Source organism: Etheostoma spectabile, chromosome 3, assembly GCF_008692095.1.
Source record: "Etheostoma spectabile isolate EspeVRDwgs_2016 chromosome 3, UIUC_Espe_1.0, whole genome shotgun sequence".
Lineage (NCBI taxonomy): Eukaryota > Metazoa > Chordata > Actinopteri > Perciformes > Percidae > Etheostoma > Etheostoma spectabile.
This window is the reverse complement of record NC_045735.1, coordinates 14978142-15000906: the sequence shown is the minus strand read 5'-3', so window position 1 is coordinate 15000906 and position 22765 is coordinate 14978142. Positions and strand designations below refer to the sequence as shown.

General features: G+C 42.8%; 1 protein-coding gene across 1 annotated transcript in view; it reads right to left on the bottom strand.

Annotated features, from left to right (window-relative positions):
• The window catches only part of urb1 (URB1 ribosome biogenesis homolog), a 29833-nt gene extending 7530 nt beyond the window's left edge, over positions 1-22303 (bottom strand). The window contains exons 1-33 of the mRNA XM_032507339.1: positions 21824-22303; positions 19453-19592; positions 17341-17492; positions 15201-15330; positions 15023-15119; positions 14846-14931; positions 14630-14755; positions 14403-14533; positions 14123-14318; positions 13890-14027; positions 12886-13059; positions 12660-12792; positions 12424-12546; positions 12199-12311; positions 11957-12076; positions 11181-11297; positions 10071-10209; positions 9827-9985; positions 8756-8952; positions 8445-8663; positions 8179-8364; positions 7204-8041; positions 6897-7092; positions 6636-6822; positions 6495-6553; positions 5511-5698; positions 5302-5412; positions 5152-5215; positions 4907-5075; positions 4308-4410; positions 4052-4212; positions 3863-3974; positions 2896-3002 (exon numbers count right to left, since the gene is read on the bottom strand). Coding sequence (XP_032363230.1) covers positions 2896-3002; positions 3863-3974; positions 4052-4212; positions 4308-4410; positions 4907-5075; positions 5152-5215; positions 5302-5412; positions 5511-5698; positions 6495-6553; positions 6636-6822; positions 6897-7092; positions 7204-8041; positions 8179-8364; positions 8445-8663; positions 8756-8952; positions 9827-9985; positions 10071-10209; positions 11181-11297; positions 11957-12076; positions 12199-12311; positions 12424-12546; positions 12660-12792; positions 12886-13059; positions 13890-14027; positions 14123-14318; positions 14403-14533; positions 14630-14755; positions 14846-14931; positions 15023-15119; positions 15201-15330; positions 17341-17492; positions 19453-19592; positions 21824-21947 — 5295 coding nt within the window. The 5' untranslated portion in view covers positions 21948-22303. The remainder of the gene's footprint in view (positions 1-2895; positions 3003-3862; positions 3975-4051; positions 4213-4307; positions 4411-4906; positions 5076-5151; positions 5216-5301; positions 5413-5510; positions 5699-6494; positions 6554-6635; positions 6823-6896; positions 7093-7203; positions 8042-8178; positions 8365-8444; positions 8664-8755; positions 8953-9826; positions 9986-10070; positions 10210-11180; positions 11298-11956; positions 12077-12198; positions 12312-12423; positions 12547-12659; positions 12793-12885; positions 13060-13889; positions 14028-14122; positions 14319-14402; positions 14534-14629; positions 14756-14845; positions 14932-15022; positions 15120-15200; positions 15331-17340; positions 17493-19452; positions 19593-21823) is intronic.
• Positions 22304-22765: the final 462 nt, after the last annotated feature.

Below are 22765 nucleotides of genomic sequence, written 5' to 3'. Positions count from 1 at the left end.
CAAGATTTGGCATACTTCAGAGAGAGAGAGAGAGAGAGAGAGAGAGAGAGAGAGAGAGGTGCGCTCATAAAAGTTAAAACATTTAGAGACAGACAACTCCGTTAACATTCACCGATGGATATTTTTATGAAAGATAAAGATTTTAAGCGGAGGGAATTACGTGTAGGCTATTTATCGGCTTCTTGAGATTGGTTGGAAGGGACATTCTAAAACACTTAACGTGGAAAAAGCTCAATGTGGTTTAATGTACAGTACCTCAAAATTTCTCTCTCATATTGCTCCTCATATCTACTGAAAACTGTCAAAAGAAATCAAACCCAGAGTCCAATTATTATGGACATTATAGTATCATTAGAGCCTATAGTAAGGAAAAAGCTTAACATGGTTTAATGTACCTAAACTTAAATGATTTTCAGTGGTTTCAAGGAGCAATAAGAGAGAGAAATTTGGTCATCAATGTTTGTTGTTTAGGTACATTACAACATGTTAAACTTTTTCACGTTTTAGAACGTCCCAGTTTGAATGATGTTTTTGTATTTTTTATATTTGCTCTCAGATTGCTTCCCACTGTCAGGGTTGCAAATGAAAAAATAGGCCAAAGCAATGCTGCCCAATTTGGGGCCTGCATGCTCTCTTTGTTTTGGCCCGTCATGGATTTGACAGACTCATGCTTATTCTCCTTCTGTTTTAAAAGTATGACTATGAAACGTACATTTTGTGCAGTTAAACCTCCCATTTAAATTACATACGTATGGTTTGTCTACAGAGATTAGCAAGAATTACGGTATTCTTCAACATCAACATTTCTTTTTGGCCCATGGCCTTCCATCCAGATCCATTTTGGCCCTTCATATGAAAGAATATGAAAGAACCTCTGGGCTAAAGCAACGACGCAAGTGTAATTATGGTCAAATCTTGTGCCTAACTGACGAGGAAAAGATATTGATAAGCGTTGTGATTTTTGCCAGGCAGAACGCTATACAGTCACTGGCTCCTAGCCCAGAAGCAGTGACTGTATTGCATTTTGCCTGTAAAACTGTGTCTGTATTCTTCATATATGCAGAATTACAGTTTGCTCTGCTTATGTAAAATACGCAGATCTGGTATAAGTTTGCAATTGGTCACGGTCGTGCAAACACCCCGGGTTTATTGAACTAGTTGTTAACCTGCGTCGTGACACAGCTATGCCGTGGTTGTCAAGTTAGGTGAAGCCGGGGAACTAAAAGAAATCCAGGACATGTTGATCTTGCTTCGTAGTACAGGCCTCTGAGCTGCTTTCTCAATAAATACGACAATACATTAGTTGTTGCTGGACAATCTTGTAAGGTGTTGACACAGTTTCAGGATCATGTTAGAAGAGGTCTAGCTCAGTGCGAAGTGTGAGCGTGTGACAGTGGACAGCTGTTGGCAATTACTGAGCTGGAGAAAAAAGCCTTCTCTTACTTCGCTCCATGGTCTTGGAATAACTTGCAAAACTTGCTCCATCTAAATGATCTAGTCCCATTAAATGATTTTAAGGCCATGTTAAAATCCCATGTAATTAAAAAATGCAACTGCCACATGTGACCTGTTCGTTTCCTCTATGTGTGACTTTGACTGTGCTGGATTTATTTAAGTTGTAACTGGTGTGTCGTCTTGGCCAGGTCTCCCTCGGAAAAGAGATTTCAACCTCAACGGACTTCCTGGTTAAATAACTAAAATTAAATAAAATCAGAGCTGAGGAAAATCAACAGTAAAGTTGTCAAGTCGTAGTAAATGTACAATGTAGGTTTCAGTTTGACTATGAATAAATGCTGCAGCCCCTTTAGACCCAAGTAAGGTAACCAACATCTCCCCTGAATCAGTCTTCTAGCTATGTTGTCTGTCAAACCAATAGGACATTAACAAAGCCCCACACAAGTGTTTTTGCTAGTTTAAGGCTGTCCAGCACCCATGTTGTTTGAATACCAAATGCACTTGCGGCCACGTTTGCACCCATGGGTGTGCTGGTCTTACAGGGAGGTGTGTTCTGGCGCATTCTAGGCGTGCTGGTCTTACAGGGAGGTGTGTTCTGGTAAATTCTAGGCATGCTGGTATTACAGATTGGTGTGTTCAGGTGCATTCTGGCCGTGCTGGTCTTACAGGTAGGTGTGTTCAGGTGCTTTCTGGAAGTATTGCTATCTTGAGGCAGCGGGAAATGATTGCGCCATTGACCAACAAAAACCTCTGAAGTCAGTAACACCGCATTTCATTGTTATTTTAACAGAGAATTAGTAAAAATCACCTAGGCTCGTGCACAGCGCACGCACACTATGCTTGTCTCACACACACACACACACACACACACACACACACACACACACACACACACACACACACACACACACACACACACACCGTAAAAGATTACAAATAAAATATTATGGTCCAAACGCCCCTATCTGTTAAAGGGAATGGGAGAGGACCTCTGATTGGTTGATTGCGTGTTACGCCCAGAACACACCTATGAAATAATGACCTCACTGAGTACAGCCCGCCGTACGGACCCTTTTTACCACCGTCACACTAGCAAAGGTGGATTTGGACACGCCCTAAACACACCTGCCCCAGGCGCTTCACGCCGTGCGCTCAGATGGTTAAAACAGGACTAAAGATGAGTGATCCAGAACAACACATTGTTAAAAAAATAATTAATAGTATAATTTTGAATTTATTAAATGAAGCAGTCCTCAATTATTTGACTCAAAAGTCTCTTAACCATTTCACACGATATCCTACTTCAGTACCCAGTGACTGTACTCCGTCCAGCCATATGCTTTCACCTAGTCTTGTTTCAGGGTCGCATTCCCTAGTCGTGATTAATGACTTGCCGTACAAGACAACAAAAACAATGTTTTCAGCAGGATAGTACTTTACCTCCAAGTCAAAGCCATAGAATAGCTTGAAGAACTCAGGGACTCTCCGGAAGTCCAAACTCTGATGGGACAGCAGAAACCTGTTTAACACCATGTACATGTGGTCTTCTAGGAAATCAGGAAAAACAAGGAAAAGGGTCAATGATCCTGAGGGCAAAAGAGGTTATACAACATGCAATAGGGGGAAGTATATACTGTTTATAGAAATGCAACAACTGAAAGCATTCAAAAAGATTAAAAACTAAACCTATTTAATAATGCAGAGTTCCTTGTTAGTTCATATACAGATCATAAACCAAGACCCCTATGGTAGAGATGTCCAAATGAAGCTTCATGAACAAGTACTGTAGTAAATACACAAACGCGCTGTGAATATAGAAACAGTGCAAAAAGACAAGCACACAAACCCCAAAAGAAATGCAACAAAAAACACTGAATCCAGTTTACAAAACGGAAGTTCTCCAGGCCTCAAGCGGGAGCACTAAGTGGAACAGCTTGATCTTCAACCCCACTGAGAGAGAGCGAGGGCGAGGAACAGTGTACAACTGCTTTGAGATCATAGTCTGTAAATATTAAGTCTATGTTTGAGATATGTTTTCTCTCCTTTGGTGGGTGTGTCTCTGGTTTATTGGCTCAGGTCATACCCTGATGATGCTACCCAGTCAGCAGAGACGTGTCTGTAAACTCGTGGTAATAGCAAGGCAGAGGGTGCTCTCCCGCTGGCATTGAAACTCAAAGTATTTGCTAGATGCTGCACACGTGTTGACAAATTACTGAAGGTGTTTTCTTAATTTGCGTATGTTTTGTCTATTTGAGTGTATTTTCTTAAGTGGCAGTGCGTTTGCTCGTCGGCCACCGTACTTTGTTGAACAGAGAGCGCCATCTAGTGGGCTCAGAACATAAAGAAAATGGCTCATGAAGCTTCCTTTGGCGATCACTCTGGTCATAAAGGGTTCAGGGTTACACACCAGGTTTGAGCATCTGCTGAGCCACTTTGGCGATGTAAGTTGTTTGGAGGAATGGAAGTTTTTGATTCGGCTGTCGAATTCCATTCTTCACTGTGTCCATCAAGTACAGCAACTGTTTCATAAAAAATAAAAACAGGCTCATCAGTGTTCCCACACATAAACTCACACACCACCTCCATCCTACTTTACCTGTCTCTTCTCTCTGAACCGGGCACCCTCCAGATGTTGGTAGAAGCAGCTCAGCACATGGTATGCTGCCGCTCTCACTTTAGGGTCGTAGCTACTCAGAGCCATTACAGTTAGTCCAAGGGCATGGCTGGATACAAACCTGAGGCAGTCAATCACGCACTCTGTCACATAGAAAAAGGAGAAAATAGAAAAGTTATGAAGCAGTGATAACCTTGACTGATCACGAGCAATTTCAACAGCAATGAAATCTACTGACCTGGCTGCAAAATGGTGCTGAATAGAGGCAAAAGAAAACGAGGATCATACAAATTCCTGAGATCCTCTAATGCATTGTTCCAGTACATCAGCTCCTTATCCCCCTAGAAGAAAAGATTTAGATATTAACAACTCAGATAACAACAAATATGTTTTCTCACTTATCCCTTTTTCTTTATCTGCTAAAGTTTTTAGATACCCATCCCTGAGATTCCTGCCGCCACCCTATCGCCATGGAGTAGGGCTGCAGGATACCAGGAAAATGCACAATAACATTGTTGAATATTGCAATAACAATATTAATGCGATGTATTGCCAGATATTAAAATGTACTCAGTTTGGGCGCCCATATAGCTCAGTTGGTAGAGCGGGCGCCCATATATAGAGGTTTACTCCTCGACACAGCGGACCAGGGTTCAATGCCGACCTGCGGCCCTTTGCTGCAGGTCCTTGTCTCCAACATTGAACATTTGTAGATTGAACTGAACACAAAATCACACATAAAAAAAGAATGATAGCTATATTTTTAAAGAGCAGTTTTCTACGGATACTCATTCAACTAACTAAAAGAATCGCAGATGATGATGATGAAGAATCAACCTGCAGGATGATTCTGCGTTGCTGGGGAAAGTGTGCAATCGTGTGGAGCATCCTGTCAGTTCTGAGCAGCGCCAGCAGGTCGTCTGAGCTGGCTTGCTTCCACAGAGAAGCTCCAAGGCTTCTTCTGGTCTTGTGGTGCTCCAGAGCTGCTGGCCCCCACACAAAGGATCTGTAGTTGAAAAACACATATTCAGCGTTTGGTCATAGCAACTGTTAAATGTACACCCTTCAAATATGTAACTTACTGAAATGTCCGTAGACTGACGTTGTTTCTTTCATATTCCTGAAGAAGTAGTAAAAGTTTCTGATCTGCAAACCAAAACAAGATGTTAGAGGGAAGAAGGACAACTAACACACAAAGCCAAAATTCTTTGATTTCCTCTTTCCTGTTTTACCTGAAGTACTCAGTGTGACTCCATATGCTCCCAGGAGAACAACAAAGTGACTGCTGTTACAGATTGTTGGGCATTTCTTCACTAAACAGAGAAGCAGGGACACCAAGGCTTCTGAAATGACAACGAAATAAGGGTGTTTGTGTTCAATAATAAAATATATAGGTTTCAAGATTCATTTTCTTCTCCATTCCATTCTGCTTCATACACACCTTTAGCCTGACGGCCGCTAGGCTCTTCATCTGAGTCCAACATGGTGGGCAGGAACAGAGAATGGCTGCTGGTCATCATGTGAAGGGTGGATAAAGGAATCAGGTCCATCTGGACCTCACTGCTATCGTACATCACGTCCAACAGTTTGCTCAGTGTGTTCAGGAAGAGGGGATCTCTGTAGCGATATCTACAGTGGAAGCATATATTTTAGGTAGAGGATTCAAAAAAATTATCCGAGAAGACACTTTTGAACAACCATCTAGCAGAATGGATTTACACTAGGGCTGTCAATCGATTCACATATTTAATCGCAATTAATTGCATGTCGGGATGTAACGATTACCGGTGTAACGGTAAACCACAATACAAATGTTGACGATAATAATTAACGTTTTCATTTAAAATTTCATTATTATCATGGTAAATTACCACGGTGTGGAAACCCTGTGTTTATTCCATCATTGCTTCATCTGAGGGGAGGGGCACTGCTCAGCCTCCAACATGTGTTTCTTAGTCAGGATCACTGCTCAGCCTCCAACATGTGTTTCTTAGTCAGGATCACTGCTCAGCCTCCAACATGTGTTTCTTAGTCAGGATCACTGCTCAGCCTCCAACATGTGTTTCTTAGTCAGGATCACTGCTCAGCCTCCAACATGTGTTTCTTAGTCAGGATCACTGCTCAGCCTCCAACATGTGTTTCTTAGTCAGGATCACTGCGTTGACTTTCTTTGAAATTCAACTTGCCATTCCAAAGACCCTTTTACTTTTACTTTATATTTCTGCTCAATGAAGTTTATTTCTGCTAGCCACCCACAAGGTTACTGCTGCATCGCTTCCTGAGTTCCCGAACTACAGAGCGAGGTCTAAATCCCAGAACGGGTATCGTTAACACGCCAGACCAATTAGTGGCATTAAAAGGAATTTGCATTAACTCTTCACTATTGTGTTCATTTTGACAGCCCTAATTTAGACAAATATCTTACTTCAGTCCAGTCTTGATGAAACTGTTCCATTCAGATGGAGGGATGTCTTCAGCTGATTTCTGTGTAAAGATGATAGGTTAGGAAATGCATTTAATAAAAAAAATATAAAATGTACGGTATGTTTGAGGATAATAAACCCACTAGGAGTCCTTGCAGCCTTTCCAGGATGCTGTGCTCCTGCTCCGACCAGGAAGTACTCTGATTTTTAGAGTGACTGTAGGCAGCTGCGAGACACTTGAAGGCAGCAGCGGTGACAGACTTCCTCCAGGTTTCTTGTTCGTCTGGACAATCAGCCAGTTTCTCAGTGATAACATCTACTAGTTGCCACCTGAAAGAGAAAACAATGTTTAGCGAATACCTTGTAACACTGATAATTCACTTACAGTAAGAGTTAAACAATACCTTTCAAAGCTGTCCACTTTTTGAAGAGCATGGGGCAGATTGCTGATCAAGTCCCTGGTGTCCTTGATGTTTGCAGAGAGCTTGATCAGACGGGCTAGTGTGTCAGCATGTTGGGCCTCTGTCAGGTTTCCCAGAACACTTTGGGACAATTTGGCGAGCAGTGCTCGCTTCAACGCCTTCACAACCTCTTTTTGCACTATAAAACACAGCAGTTGAGCACATGTAAATGAATATACAAAAGGAACTTAATCCATTGACCCTGGTTCTGTATGCTTTAAGATAATAGAGAATGTCTTTTAGTACAAACCCTCTTTGGGCCTGGCAGGATCCTCTCTAGTTGCCACCTGTAGGTAGGTGTTTATTAGTGGAAGGAATGTCGCTGTCTGGTCTGAGAGCTTCTCCAAGTTTGCTGGCTCTAGGCACCACGTCTCAAAGCAGAGGCGGTGTGTGGAGCAGTTGCGCAGCAGCAGGGAGCTGATGGCCAGAGAGTCTGGAAGAGGCCACTGGAGACAGTGCAGCAGCACATCTGTGTGGATGAGTTTGGCATTGCCTGACTCAGTAGACAGAGTCTGCAGCAGGAAGGCCTCCAGCGCCGGGCTGGAGCACGACAGCAGCAGGGTGCACAGGCCGCGGAGGTGTGCCTGAGATAGAAAGATGCCTTGGTCCTGGGAAGACTTAGCTTTAGACTCTGTGAGGATCTGCAGCGCTGCACGGCCATAAACACTGAGCTGGGCTTGTGTGCCCTCACTTCTAAAGGAGATCAGGCACTCCTGGGGGAGCAGCAGCAACTTGGAAACCACCTGGCTGAGACTGCCGGGGTCCATGTGGCCGTGCAGAGACACGAGGGCCTGGAAGGGTCTGGACTGTTTCTTGGCAGCCTGGGAGCCCATCTCCATCAGTTCCTTGAGCACAGCTTTTTCTATAGCCCCCATGTAGCTACAAACAAGCTCCAGGTGGCCAAGGTCACAGAGAGTGGGGGTGCTAGTCTTTAGCAAGGCCAGAATGTCATCATTTAGCTGGGCACACAGGTGCTTTAGCCTGACGGGGTTCAGAGTGTGAGGAGGCAAAGCACCCAGCTCCAGAGCCAGAAACCACTGCTCCAAACACGGATGCTTGAAGATGGAGCCAAGGGCACAAACAAGGATCTAAACACAGAGGGTGACATATTAGAATCATTTACTCTAAAAAACAGTCAATGATGACATTACCATGGTCACAGTTTAAAAAATTAAATATTTTCTAATCAAATAAAAGTCAGTGTAAAAGCTACATTTGTCCCAACCTGCTCTTTATTGGCTTCTTCTGTGGACGACTGGTTGGTTTGCAGGAAGAGGTCTGATCCTTCTTGGGAGTTCTGTGCTGCTGGCTCAGAGTTTGTAGTATCCTGAAAGCCTTGTAGCTTGGTCACCAAATCCAGGAGAATGTCCATTAAGGTCTTCAGAGGGGCAGTTCCTATGTCTTTGGAGAACTGCGCAGAAGGATGTGACATGTTATGTCAACATTTATTAAACTCAGTAATTTACTGAATCGCATGCTTTGTGCTCTTACTGTGCCAAGGTTTTCCACTGTGGATCTAATGTAGAGTAAGATCTGCTTGGTTGCTACTGGAAAATCCGCCAGCGACATGGACGCTAGACTTTCTTCCACATTCTTCCTGAAGGTGTCCTCAAGTAAAGTGTTTGGCCCTCGGCTATACGCAGCTTTCAACAGTGCAGTGAATGAAATGGGGGTTGAAGATCCATCTGAATGGCATTCAGAGGATTGGAACTGCAGAAAAAAGAGAAGCATTATTTTCTACATCAAAAATCTTGTTGTCACTGTCAGTAAAAGAAATTCTCTGGGTTCCATCAAAAGCTGACCAGTTCCTCCCGACACTGCTGTGGTAGCCATTTGGAGTAATACTGATGAAGGTGTATGATGGAGGGATGAGAGGCAGAGAGTCCTGCGGACGCCAGCTCTTTATCGTACTGCAGCAGAGCCAGACAGAGGGGGAGCGGCTCTCTCTGACAGTGCAGCACATCTGAAAGCACCGCAGACAGGTACTCAAATACCACCCCTGAGAAAAGAAAAGCCAGATGGTTAGCAGCATTACAACATTCTATAGTGGTTGGTCTATACAACCCCCCACCCCGAGCCATAGTTCTGCTCCAGGTTTCTGCCTCTTAAAGGAAGTTTTTCCTTGCCTCTGTGGCCTAGTGCTTGTTCTTGGTGGGAACTGTTGGGTTTCTGTAAATAACATCCCAGAGTCTGGTCTAGACCTGCTCTTTATGGAAGACGCAATGAGATAACTGTTGTTGTGGTTTAGCACTATATACATAAAATTGAATTGAATTAAAAACACTTTGCAGGGAGGAGAAATCCCCCGTTGAAGCACAAAAGGACAAGCTGTGGTCAGGGGTAAAGTTGCACTTTTGATACAGCAAATTACAAAAGTGTCAATCTGCAATAGAAATGTTTTTAGGTTTAAAAAATTAAAAAATTAAGGTCACATAACTGGTTTGCAAGATTCATTGTCTACACTAGAAAAGTCCCTGAGCTTTCTGGAGGGATCCTAAGAAGCCATGCACTGTGGAGTGGTGTATACTATGTGCTTATGGTGTTATCACATACACATCTATTTTTTTTATTACTTTATTGTATGTTCTTGAATATTATGGTTATTATTTTAACCTGTCCTAATTTTTGCCCAAGGAAGTGGTAATGATGAGTGAGTGAGTGAGTGAGTGAGTGAGTGAGTGACTGTGTGTGTGTTGTGTGTGTGTGCGTGTGTGTGTGTGTGTGTTTTGGGCGGGGGGGTGTTGTGAGCTGTATGTTTTGTTTAAAAAAAAAAAAAAAAAAAAAAAAAAAAAAAAAACCTGTAATGATAAAAACAAAAGAAAGGTTTCCAGGCGTGTGGGCAGTGTGTCCCGGGGGAGGCAGAAGGCCTTTACCCTTGTCTGCTGGCAGTTTGTTCCGGACCTCCAGAGCAGCAGGTACCACCACGCTGAAGGGGAAGGTCTGGATAATCAGGTCTTCACTCAGAGATGGCCCGAGCTCCTCCATCTCGCCTTCATTACCCTCCATAATGACATCCAGCATGTCTAAGACATCTAGAAGACATTGTCAGAAAAAATGTTTCACAGACTTGCTTATTCCTGGAAGAACTGAACTCTAAGTGGGTCTTTAAATGCTCACCGTCTATGTGTGAGACTGGGATACTGGCAGCGTCGCCCTCCTGGCTACTCAGGTTAGCTTGCAGATAAGCGGCCTCCTGGACCAGGCTGGCAACCTTATCTGTGTATGTGTAGGAATTGCACACCAGTTTCAGCAACACCTAGAGTAAGATACCCACAGATTATTATCAATTATAACTACTATATCAGGATAATAATAATAAACTTTATTTATGTAGCACCTTTTAGATTAGATTAGATTCAACTTTATTGTCATCACACATGTACAGGTACAATGCAACGAAATACAGTTTAGAGAGTTTAGAGAGCCTCTGAGCCGCAGCTAGTGAAAGCGCCGCCACATGCACTCTTTTACACAGAGAGAGTAGCTCTAGGGGCTTTACAACACTGTGTAGGGACCACAAAACAAAGATCACATTAAACAATAAAATCAACTAAAACAAGTGCAGGGCCCTATGATTTCCATAATGCAGAAAAGGTGGACAAATTCACGGAATCTACACATGAAAACAGAATTCCCTTATCCACATGGAATAGCACGTAATTTTTCAGTTTAAAACAACAAGCATAGAAAGGTCTCCACCTAAACCATGGCCAGAAGTCATTGTTAAACTTGTTGCCTAGTAACCATTGGTCCTCACGTTAACGATGAGTTTGTTGCTTGGGAAAAGAAATGTCAAAGCGAGGGGCTCCAGATAAGCCAACTGTGGCAAAAAAATTAAAAAACTCCTGTAACTTTAATTTTTGGCCACAGATTTATTGAACGCTCGGCTGAATTTTGAATGTGCTTTGTTGAATATAAGAACAATTTAAATAAAAATGTTGTATTGTGAGTTTGTGTCACTGAGTTGTTAAAGGTCAATATGTAAATGTAAATGTAAATGTGCTGTATTTATATAGCGCTTTTCCAGTCTTAACAACTGCTCAAAGCGCTTTTACATCTACAGGATACATTCACCATTCACACACATTCATACACTGTGGCCGGGGCTGCCGTACAAGGTGCCACCTGCTCATCAGATAAACATTCATACACACTCACACTCCGATGCGCAGCACCGGGGGCAACTCGGGGTTGTGTGAAACACAGATGTTATGTACATGGGCTTACCCTCTCCAGAAACTGGATGACAGTGTCTTGTTGGCTTGGTTCTACTCTGGCCAGCTGGTCGAGCCAGAGCTCAAGCTCCGTCCAAGTGTACTCAAACACCCCGCTGTCCTTTAGCACCTGAATACAAGGCAGGAAATACACTTTTTACAACATTTCAGCCCAATTGTATTTGGTAAAGTTTATACAAGACGTTTGCGGTTAAATTTGCCCATGCTCTTACTTCAAAACATGCACTTTTACCACAGTGTCATTACACTTAAAAATAATTGTATGGGCATTTTTGGGCCTTTATTGACAAGACAGCTTAAGACAGAAAAGGGGAGAAAGAGTGGAAGTCATATGCAGCAAAGGGCCGCAGGTTGGAATCCAACTTGCTGAGGTAAGGACTGAGCCTTTGTAAATGGGGTGCACGCTCAACCAAGTAAGCTGCTCGGGCGCCCCACCGACTACTTTTCTTAACTGTAAGGACTGAAGGTTTCCCTGATGTAGCTGAAGAACTTCTAAGATATACTCTGGAAATGATGCTGTGTTCTTGGCTGAGAAAGAAATGATCCATACTGGGCACCAGGTTAGCTCACCTGGTAGAGTGAGCACCCATAAATAGAGGTTTACTCCTCAACGCAGCAGCCGCAGGTTTGACTCCGACCTGCAGCCCTTTGCTGCATGTCATTCCCCCCCTCTCTCCTTTCAAGTCTAGGCTGTCCTGTATGAATAAAGGCCTAAATTGCCCCCCCAAAAAATTAAAAAAAAAAAGAATGAAAAGAAATGGTCCATACTTTTAGAACCAGCATCCGTGTGGAGGTCTTCAGGTGGCTGCTGGTGCTAGTGACAAACATCTTGAGCAGGAGGTAAAGTACTGACTTCTCACCAGATGATGATTCTGGATTTGCAACATCCTGGGAAGAAACAGCCGTAAAAACACAACACAATGTTGATTATAAAGCGACACCTTCTAAACAACATCCGTGACAATGACGGGGTGAACAGTGAAATAAAACCAACAGTGTAACCTCGTCACCTGTATGCGGAACCAAGAGAACTTGCTTGCAGGGAGCTCTAAGGCCAACTGCAGTATCTGATACTGCAAAACTGGGGGAACTTCTTCCCTCAGGCCTTTCTCTGACACAATCCCTGAAGAGGTAAAACAAAAAAACTTATTTGAGGGTTTGGTGAATAACCACCAGCACCCCAACTTAAAACATATATCTTGAATATGATCTCCATGTTTAAAAAAAGGCATCACCTTTAAGGAGCTTGCTGAAGTCAAATTTGCACTGGCTAACCAGATGTGGCACTGTTTTCTGGTAAAGACAGATGACCTGAAGAATCAGCGTCTTCAGCAGGATGACCTCAGCTGTCTCAGCAACTGATGAACACAAACAAAATATAGTCAGTCAAATGTCTTTGCCGGCCATCCCCTTTACTTTATGGGACGGATTAGAATTAACAATATACTACATGTAATGTAAATGTTATTACCAGGTGCTTCGTTTTTATTATCCGTCTGTTCTGCACTCCCTTCAATTTTGGCCGTTTTTTCTTCACCATCCATCTTTTCCTTCTTGCTAAGTGACTGCCACTTTGAAACTATGCTTGTTATATCGGGCAAAATCTGAAACGAAGCATGAAAAGTGGAGACTTGACATGTTTAACGGTGTATCATTACTAATTTGTGGGTAATAAGGCAGCAAGTTTCTGAGCTTACCTTGCTGAGTGTCTCCCTGTACTGCCGCACCAAATCCGCCATCATGCCAACAGTGTACACGTCCGAGCTGAGCCACTCGGACTCATCCAAAAGGTACTCCATATTCCTACTGGCTCTTTTCAAGATGAAAGTCATCATGGACAGAGTTGTGAGCTGCACTGCTGTGTTGGCAAGCTGTCAGATACAATCAACCAATTTATTATTTCTCATGTAAAAATCGTATTAAAACACAATTTCAGTGTCATGTAATCAATCAGTTCCTTCAATGTATGCATTGAAAAACACTAATAGGGATATTTATAAATATAGAGATGTATGATGAGGAGGGCAGATACAAGTGGAGATATTCTGACAATACATGACAATGGCCCAATCCCAATGTCCGGACTCTCAGACTCACAGACTTTGGTGCACCTTCTCGCCAAATTGGTAAGGGCTTAGGGTTGTCCCAGTGTCGAATTTCAAAGGGCGTGAGGGTGTGAGTACACACTCACCGATTCCTTTCTGTGAGTCTGCATCGATGCGGACTTCTCCAAAAGGAAGTTATCCACAGTTCAAAGCGTTGTGATGTTTACCGTGGAGACCATAAGGAAATCCGGAAATTACAAAGTTCAACAACAGCACACCACCCAACCACGGAGCGGACCTGTTGTCCAGCTTGCCAAATAAATGTGGAATCAGGCAGCTGTCTCCTGGGCCTCGGCCGTGTGGAAAGCAACAAACTTGAAATGAAAATACCCAAACCGGCAAGTGTCAGCAACATCTTTGTTATTAAACGTTTCCAAAGTAACATGTAATCTTGTGAAGTGCTGTCCCAATCTCATTTCTACCTATCTGAGCCCATGTGGCCTCACACACTCACTCACTCAGCACCTGAGATCAAAAGTCTGGGAGTCTTTAGTCCTCAGGGCTGGCTTTGGGATGTTGATTGTGTTGTACATTGTGTTCAGTGGTACCACAGCTACAGCGCTGATTAACACATTGTGTAAGGCTCATTCACTTACACTGAGGCCCTGTGTGAAGAAGGTCTTGTTACAGACGGGAGGAAGCGATATCACCAAGATCATGGACAGCAGGCGAGGGAGAGGGATGGCCTCACGGGTTTGAAAGACTATGGCAATCTCTGGCTGGGCTTCGTAGATCTGACATATGAAGAAGAAAAATATGAATGGACAAGCTACATATGTGCCAACACTGAAGGAGCCTCAAAAAAATAAAATCAATAAGCAAGAATTACCTTTTTAAGTAACTTGACATTGTCCTGCCAAGCACTTTTAAGGCGGGGGGTGTATGAATACTGAGTCTCCTGAAAGAATCGGGCCAGCACATCAGGGCTAGCCTTCAGCACATTCACCACCAGATCTATAACCAGTTCATCCTCTGTGGCCTGCTTCAGCCCCACCAAGAACTGAAGCAAGACAATGTTGCCAGCTCTGGGCAAAAAAAAAAAAGTCCTATGATCAGCATGAGGAGTTTCTGGAAGAGTACAAGGTATACTTGACACACTGATTACTTACCTGCCAGCTGTGCCAAAGCTGGGATCATGGAAGCTGATACCATGCTTACGAGAGCAACACAGATCGAGAAGGAAACTGTGAACAAGTTCCCGGATGACAGCTATCCCAGCATGCTCAGAGTCCTCTAACATCTTTAAAAAAATAGGTAACATTAAGAACCTACGGCTTTAAAAGCACATTGGATTAACAGATCCTTTGCTTAAAAAGTAAAAAAACAAATATCTCACTCTTTCATCATCAGTGGTTGCATCCACAATCCCATTCCATTTGTACAGAGATGCTATGGTGGCCAATACAGCAGGTGTGAAAAAACGCACTTTTTGTGTTTTACTTATGGCCTTGTTAAGTACAACCTGCAGCAAGACACAATCCAACAAATACAATAAAAAATTCCATAAATTGATTTATTTTTAAATGGAAAGTGCAAATCGCTGAGCACTTACTCTAGTCTTCAGTGTGGACACAATCAGGTTGACTATGGACATCCTGTCCTCCTTCAGACCTGTACTCAGGATCTCCGGCAGGAGTTCTGACACACCAAATGGACATGACATCAAACCACCTGATATAAGAGTAAATGTGTGTTGTGTAAATGTGAATAGATATCTAATTATTATTACCTTTGATTTCTAATATCTGTCCAACTGTAGCATTATCTCCAGACACCAAAAAGGACAGCACGAACTGGATAAAAGCCATGCGGACATCAGGTTTCCCCTGGAGAATTCACAGAGAAGAATGTAAGCATACATATCTGCAGAACCCAACAAACATGGCAGGGCAAATGCTACACCACACCCTCTTATCCTTCCTCCTTGCCAGTCCAGAAAGAGCTTTATTGACGTGAATGTGACTGAGGATCTCTCTGGCAGCTTCTGGACCCTGAGACACCAAGGCAGACAGGAGACTGAGGCACTGCCGGACAAACCTGTGCAAAACAGAACACACAGCATGAGGGCCATGGGCAGAATGCCCACTCTGAACTGTGCTTAGGACTGCCATTGAAGTGTCAGAAAGAGCCTTTGGGGATTGGCTACACAAGACAGCAAACAAGATCGCTTTGCATTCAGTAAAGGCAATGAGTGGTACTTTATTTGACAGAAAACTATGCATATGCCTGTTGTTTCTGACAATTTGATGAACAAAGCTGTCTACTATGCTTGAGTAAATGAAACCCCAATTAAAAATATACTGTATAGATATTAATATTTAAATACTACTGGTAATATCGTCGGGAGAGACCGACAGCCTGACTCTGAGCGGTAAAACCGAGATTAGCAATCCTATTCAAGTTAACGTTCTGCTTGTTCAACTGCTATTAACGGGGAACTAGGCCGTTTTTTGGCTTAATTAAGAATAAGTGAACAGCTTTGGTGTCATTGGAACGGTTATATGACTTTTTTTGTGTTGAATGGTGGTCACCTCCCCCCCCACAGCGCCTGTGAGGGGAAAAACCACCCTCGCAACTTTGGGCAGGTGAGTTGCCGGCCTCAGCGTCAGGAAGTATGGCGTGATATCAGGTCTCGCCATGTAAAGAATGGCTTCACGGCACTGCACATATACACCCCCCAGTCAGGAACCGGCTAGCAAGGCAGCGATGGAGGTTTTCACACTGTCGTCGTGGCTGAGCCGGCAAAAAAGAAAGTCTGACTGAGGGAGGGGTCAGACACAAGGAAACATAGGAGGTGGGGGGGGGGCTCTATAGAGAAACCTGTAGGGGGGGCTCTCAAGAGAAACCTGTAGGGGGGAGCTCTATAGAGAAACCTGTAGGAAGGGATTCTAGAGAAACCTGTATGGGGGACTCTCAAAAGAGAAACCTGTGGGGTGGGCTCTATAGAAAAACCTGTGGGGGGGGCCTCTACAGTGAAACACGCAAGCAAAAAGGGGGGAATATGTCAAAAATATACAACATACAATAACGTTGTTGAATATTGTGATAATAATACTTGCGTTTCAATTCAATTCTATTTATAGTATCAAGGTCTAGACCACTCTATAATTTACAGATAGAGCAGGTCTAGACCGCTCTATAATTTACAGATAGAGCAGGTCTAGACCACTCTATAATTTACAGATAGAGCAGGTCTAGACCGCTCTATAATTTACAGATAGAGCAGGTCTAGACCGCTCTATAATTTACAGATAGAGCAGGTCTAGACCACTCTATAATTTACAGATAGAGCAGGTCTAGACCTACTCTATAATTTACAGATAGAGCAGGTCTAGACCACTCTATAATTTACAGATAGAGCAGGTCTAGACCCACTCTATAATTTACAGATAGAGCAGGTCTAGACCGCTCTATAATTTACAGATAGAGCAGGTCTAGACCACTCTATAATTTACAGATAGAGCAGGTCTAGACCGCTCTAACATTACCAGTAGGCAGGTCTAGACGGCTCTATAATTTACAGATAGTAGCAGGTCTAGACCACCTATAATTTTACAGATAGAGAGGTCTAGACACCAATAGATTTACAGTCAACATACAGTTTAGTAGTTCCCTCCAGAGCAAGCAACAGAGCGTAAATAAACATTGTGTTACTCAGGTCTAATTTCTGCTGCTTTCATTATTTTGCTAATACCATTGTTTGTTGAACTTTAAACAAACAAAGAAAAAATCATTTCCAACATATTTTATTTATTGAATTTTAAATATAAAGTCCCTGTAAAAAGAATGCAAGTTTCTTTTTAAAGAGCACATTTTCTTTTAACTTTTAAAACATGAGTGGCGATATGTCGCAGCCTTTGGCAATATGTATAATGCGCCAGATGATATTGTAATGATATAAATAAAAAAACAATATATTGTGCAACCCTAGTTTGAATTCTATTTCTTTCTCACAATTCTTATCAGTTTGGCACTTTTAATTTTCCTTTGGTGCTGGCTAAAAATCTTCTATGCAGGAAAAACCCAGTGAGGTCATTGAATACCAACCTGTGATTTTGTGAACTGAAAGATCCCTGCAGGAGTGGCATGTAGCAGGAAACTGTCTTTTTCACAATAGCATTGCCAACCATGTTGAAGTGGGACAGGTCACTGGCAGTCCTTAGAAGAATCATCTCCAAGCTCTCAAATATCGCCATCATCTGGACAGAAGCAGGATATGATTAGCGCTTATGATGTCCAAAAAACAGGGAACCTACCTAACCATTAAGTATGGGTGGGAAAAATAATCGATTCTTAGATGCATCCAAATCCTCTCTAGAACGGTTTGATGCTCAATTCTGATGAAGTAATAATTGATTTTTAAAATGTGTTGATTTTTTTATAAAACAGTTAGTGTCTCCGGACATGTTCAAATTAGAAAACAGAGTGACAGAAAGAGGATGGGATAATGGACAACAACTTAGTATTGAGGCAAGAATGCATAAAAAAAGGCCAAAAGGACACTTTTTTTGTATATACACATGATCTAATAAGACACACAATACATGAAATAATTAGGCTGTTCAACTACTTTATCACATTGCATCTGATCACGTCAGGTTTCCTGTTCTGCACCTTTAAACATGACACAGCCTCTGACATGGAAGATTACTGTGAGAGAAGGTGACTCAGCATGTTTAAAGGTCCCATGACATGGTGCTGTAATACTGTATCTGAAGTCTCTTTTATATAGACCTTAGTGGTCCCTAATACTGTATCTGAAGTCTCTTTATATAGACCTTAGTGGTCCCCTAGTACTGTATCTGAAGTCTCTTTTATATAGACCTTAGTGGTCCCTAATACTGTATCTGAAGTCTCTTTATATAGACCTTAGTGGTCCCCTAGTACTGTATCTGAAGTCTCTTTTATATAGACCTTAGTGGTCCCCTAATACTGTATCTGAAGTCTCTTTATATAGACCTTAGTGGTCCCCTAATACTGTATCTGAAGTCTCTTTTATATAGACCTTAGTGGTCCCTAATACTGTGTCTGAAGTACCTTTTATATAGACCTTGGTGGTCCCCTAATCCTGGATCTGAAGTCTCTTTTATATAGACCTTAGTGGTCCCCTAATTCTGGATGTGAAGTCTCTTTCCCAAAATTCAGCCTTGGTCCAGATTTCCAGCCACTAGAGCCAGTCCCACATTGAGCTTTCCTTAGTATGTGCCATTTCTGAGTCTGTAGCTTTTGAGGAGGAGAGAGGGGGGGCAAGGTGGAGGCTGGGGGTGTGGCCTTGACCAACTGCCACTTTGCTCGTTTGAAAGCCATGATGCGTCTCTCTTATGGGGGTCCAAATTCTCTGGGCGGGCAAAGCAGAGAAAGGGGAGGTAACCTTGCCCCTTATGACGTCATAAGGAGCAAGATTCCAGATCGGCCCATCTGAGCTTTCATTTTCTCAAAGACAGAGCAGGACACCCAGGGCTCCATCTACACCTATCACCATTTCTAGCCACTGGGGGGCCATAGGCAGGCTGGGGGGACGCATATTAATGTTAAAAAAACTATGCTCATGAAGTGAATTTTTCATGCCATGGAACTTTTAGGCTTAAGCTTGGAATGACTACAAAATAAAAACCTCAGTATAATAAACATTTCATTACAACTTGTGTGTGACAAACGTCTAAGCTGTGTCTCGCTGCTTTGTCTAGGAAGTGATTAGCAAACTGAGTAATAATTTGTAAAATCACGCATGGAAATGTACATAAAACGATAGTTGCATCGAGACCCATCAATAATCGGTTTAGAATCCAATCGTTGGCCTCTGAATTGGAGTTGAATGGTGAGGTGTCCAGAGATTTGGGGGGGCAGTAGCTCAACCCGTAGGGGGTTGGGTTGGGAACCGGAGGGTACAGAGTGTGGATTGGTAGCAGGAGAGCACTTCACCTCCTGGGCACGGCCAGGTGCTCTTGAGCAAGACACTGTACCTCCCCCATAAGCTCAGGGTGCTGGTCCAGCATTGGCAGCCCCCCCACTCTGACATCTCTCCATTTGTGCATGAATAGGTCCTGAGCATGTGTGTGTGTATTTCAGGCCTGTGTGTAGTGATTTCTAACTTAACAGAGTGCAAATTGTAATTTCCCCACTGGGGATGTATAAATGATTGAATTAAAACGTACTTACCTCACTCTCTACATGCTTTTCTCTCTCTAGCAATTTGAATATTTCCGCACACTCCATAGATATTTTAATATAACCTTCAACCACATCATACAGGTCTGAGCATGGCAGCTTCTTAGCGGTTGATATGAATGTCTCCAGTCCTGCAGGTGATACAAAGTCAGTATTAGCCAGTGGTGTAGTCTACGTGGTACGCACACTGTACAGCCAAAGAAAAGAAAGCTCCAGGACCTCAAAATGCCCAATGAATCCTTAAAATAGGCTAAATACAGGTATTTCCACCGTAAATTGGTGCATTAAAGTGTAGCAGAATGCAGGAAGTCTTTGACACTCAAAATGTCCCTGGGGGAGGACACCCATATGTCCATGTAGCAGGCACGGCGTCATGGGTGGGCCTGACGGGCCTAGGCCCACCCACTTTTCAACAGGCCCACCCACAAATTTTCATTAAAAAAATAAATAAAATAAAATGTTTAATTATAAAGAATTATTAAAAAGTGGCAAATTATCTCGTAATTTGTGCTAAATTAGTCTAAATCTTAAGTAGTTTTTAACTTAATTTAGAAAAAATTGTTTGTCTATTAAGTGACAGTGATCTGCGCAACATTTCCAAAAGCGCTACTGCCAGCTTAGTGAACTGAACACTCGATTCCACAGTGACACCTCTGGCATCTGCAGCAGTCCTGATGTCCCCTAGCCTTCAGACTAATGAAACCATCAGCAGTCCTGATGTCCCCTAGCCTTCAGACTAATGAAACCAGCTGCTCGGCCCCTCTCAACGATGCAGGGAAGCGCTTCAACATAACCGTGTCAGAGTCGGAGCTCGCAGTGTTTGTGAAACTCATAGAGAGGAAGAACAAAAGAGGAGAACATCTCAAAAGTCTTGTTGAAGTGATGGACATATGCAATGAGGACGTTTTCCCAAATATCCATGCTTTCCTAAAAGCTCTGAGAACACTGCCGATGACGTCCTGTACACTTTTCCAGTGCAATCAGATTAAAACACCAAACAGGAGCACCATGCTTACGTCTCGCCTTATGTCTCTGTTGACATAAGAGAGCTTACAGTAACTCTTGACTTCGATGATATCGACATTTTAAAGAGCAAACCCCGCCGACTACTGCTGTAATTTGTGTCAGTGTGTGTGTGTGTGTGTGTGTGTGCGAGGCGACCTAAAAACATGCGATGAATCCGTAGGCTACATGTTGAAAGTTAGTAACATAGCAGAGAGAAAAAGAGGAAACAAGTCGTTCCGTGTTCGCTTCTTCTAGGCCTTTTTAGCGAGTTTAATTGTGTACCACGAGGGGATAAGAGTATGTGAAGGCTACTCTGTCTGTATTGAGATATACTAAAATAATCGATTCATAACCCGTTACACATTTCTATTTCTATATCAGCTTGTTACTGTTCTTTTTCCCTCCTGGGCTCCCCTTGTTATCGTCGCTGTCTGTTGTTAATGTGATTTATTTCCTTTTGTTAAATATGGTTATAACATGAATCACACTACAATTACAGTTTGTCTCTTTCGGAAATAACTTGAGTCTCGTTTACACGACAGATGACGTCAATGAACCAGTTCTGTGCCGAGTATTGAATGAAACTGTCGGGCAGTGTTGTTGACCTGTAGTGTTGAAAACTTAAAAACAATTAAACAGAATTGTGAAATCTTCGTCCTCCTGTTATACGAGCAGAACTACATTATGTTTTGGGGAAATATTAAATGCCTGACCACTGTTCCAGTCTTAGGTCTATGGAGCTTTGCGTAATAGCGCAGCCAGGTATGGTGCGTAATGGAGATTCCAACGCGCTCCTCTCTGGGCAGAACCAAGGAGAGCGGTCCGATAGGGTCGTCCTATACAACCAAACGTTTGTACAATGTTTTATACAACATATTTAAAGAGCATCAAGCTATTGAAATCTCTATTATGTTAGCACAGATAACATAACAGTATATTAGTCATTTGTATTAGGTTAAACAGTGATTTGATATCATGTTTTAATTTAAGGCCCACCCAAAATTGGTCTGGCCCATCCAAAACTGAAATCCTGGCGCCGTGCCTGACATGTAGTACACTATACCCGCTAAAATCCATTAGAGTACACCCATAGACCGTTAATATAGGGTTAGGGCAGTATGAGTACACCACTGGTATTAGGCCCAGCAGAACAGAGGCAGGTGAGCCCACAGACAGGTAAAGAAAGGGTGCTCAGACCATAGACTGGATGTACTCTATACATACATACACATATATACATATATATAATATTAACGGTCTATGGCTCAGACTGACTGCACAACATGGACGGGTAGGTGACTGAATGGACAAGTCCTTAATATGACTTAGTTTCACTTTTGTGTATATATGCACTCACCCTTCATGGCTGTGGGGGGGTCCTTCAGCATGGCTTTAAATACAGTCCCGTTGAACTCCGGAACTTCTTTTTTGAGCGGAGTGTTTGACTCCGCCGAGTCCTCGCTGTGGCGCTTTGTGCCCATTTCTAAAGCCGCGCAAACAGATAGCGGTGACTACGTTGTTCGGAAAACGTCTGTCCAGTTAGACCATAGGGTTAGACCATAGGGTTAGACCCACGTTGTGCTGCTGTAAACAGAAAGCTGCCCAACGAAATTGTCATCCGGTCGGAAACGTGTTCTGCTGAACTTCAGTTCCGCATTGTTTGCGTTTTGCTTACGTCAAAGGAAACTTTTTGTTCTTGCTCGATTGTTTACAGCTAGCTAAAGCTACATCACTGCTCATAATGAGCTGTTAGGTAAAAGGCTCGTTCGAGATGAACTGCGCCTAGAAAGTTCTAAAGTAGACGGGGGGGAAAGCTGCGGTAAAGTATGACAGTTTCCAGCCGATTTCTGCCGCCTTCAGGCTGAACAGGAAGTGATTCCAGCCGCCCTCAGACTGGACAGGAAGTGACAAAAACACTGTGGTGCGATTCCGATTTAATCAAATATAATCAGACCCACATATCAGCTGGTACGCAGTCTCCAGTTGTTTTGATTATGACAGAGTAGAGCAAAGACCTCTACATGAGATCTGTTGCTGATTTTAATTAACCCTCTGAGCCCGAGACACTCGCCCACGAGTAAAAAAGTACCTCTGATTCATAGTTTAATAACTTTTGAACGATACAAGCGATTTACTCACTTTCGGTTTCGTTTGAATCCTGACGTTTTCGTCTTTACGGCGGTCTTTTCCGGGTCTTTCTAGCCTCTACAGGGGATTTTCTATCCAGCCTGGAACTTCAGCCTCTTTGGGCTTTAAATCCATACTGTTATATCCAAGATTGATCCACTTTATGTCCATA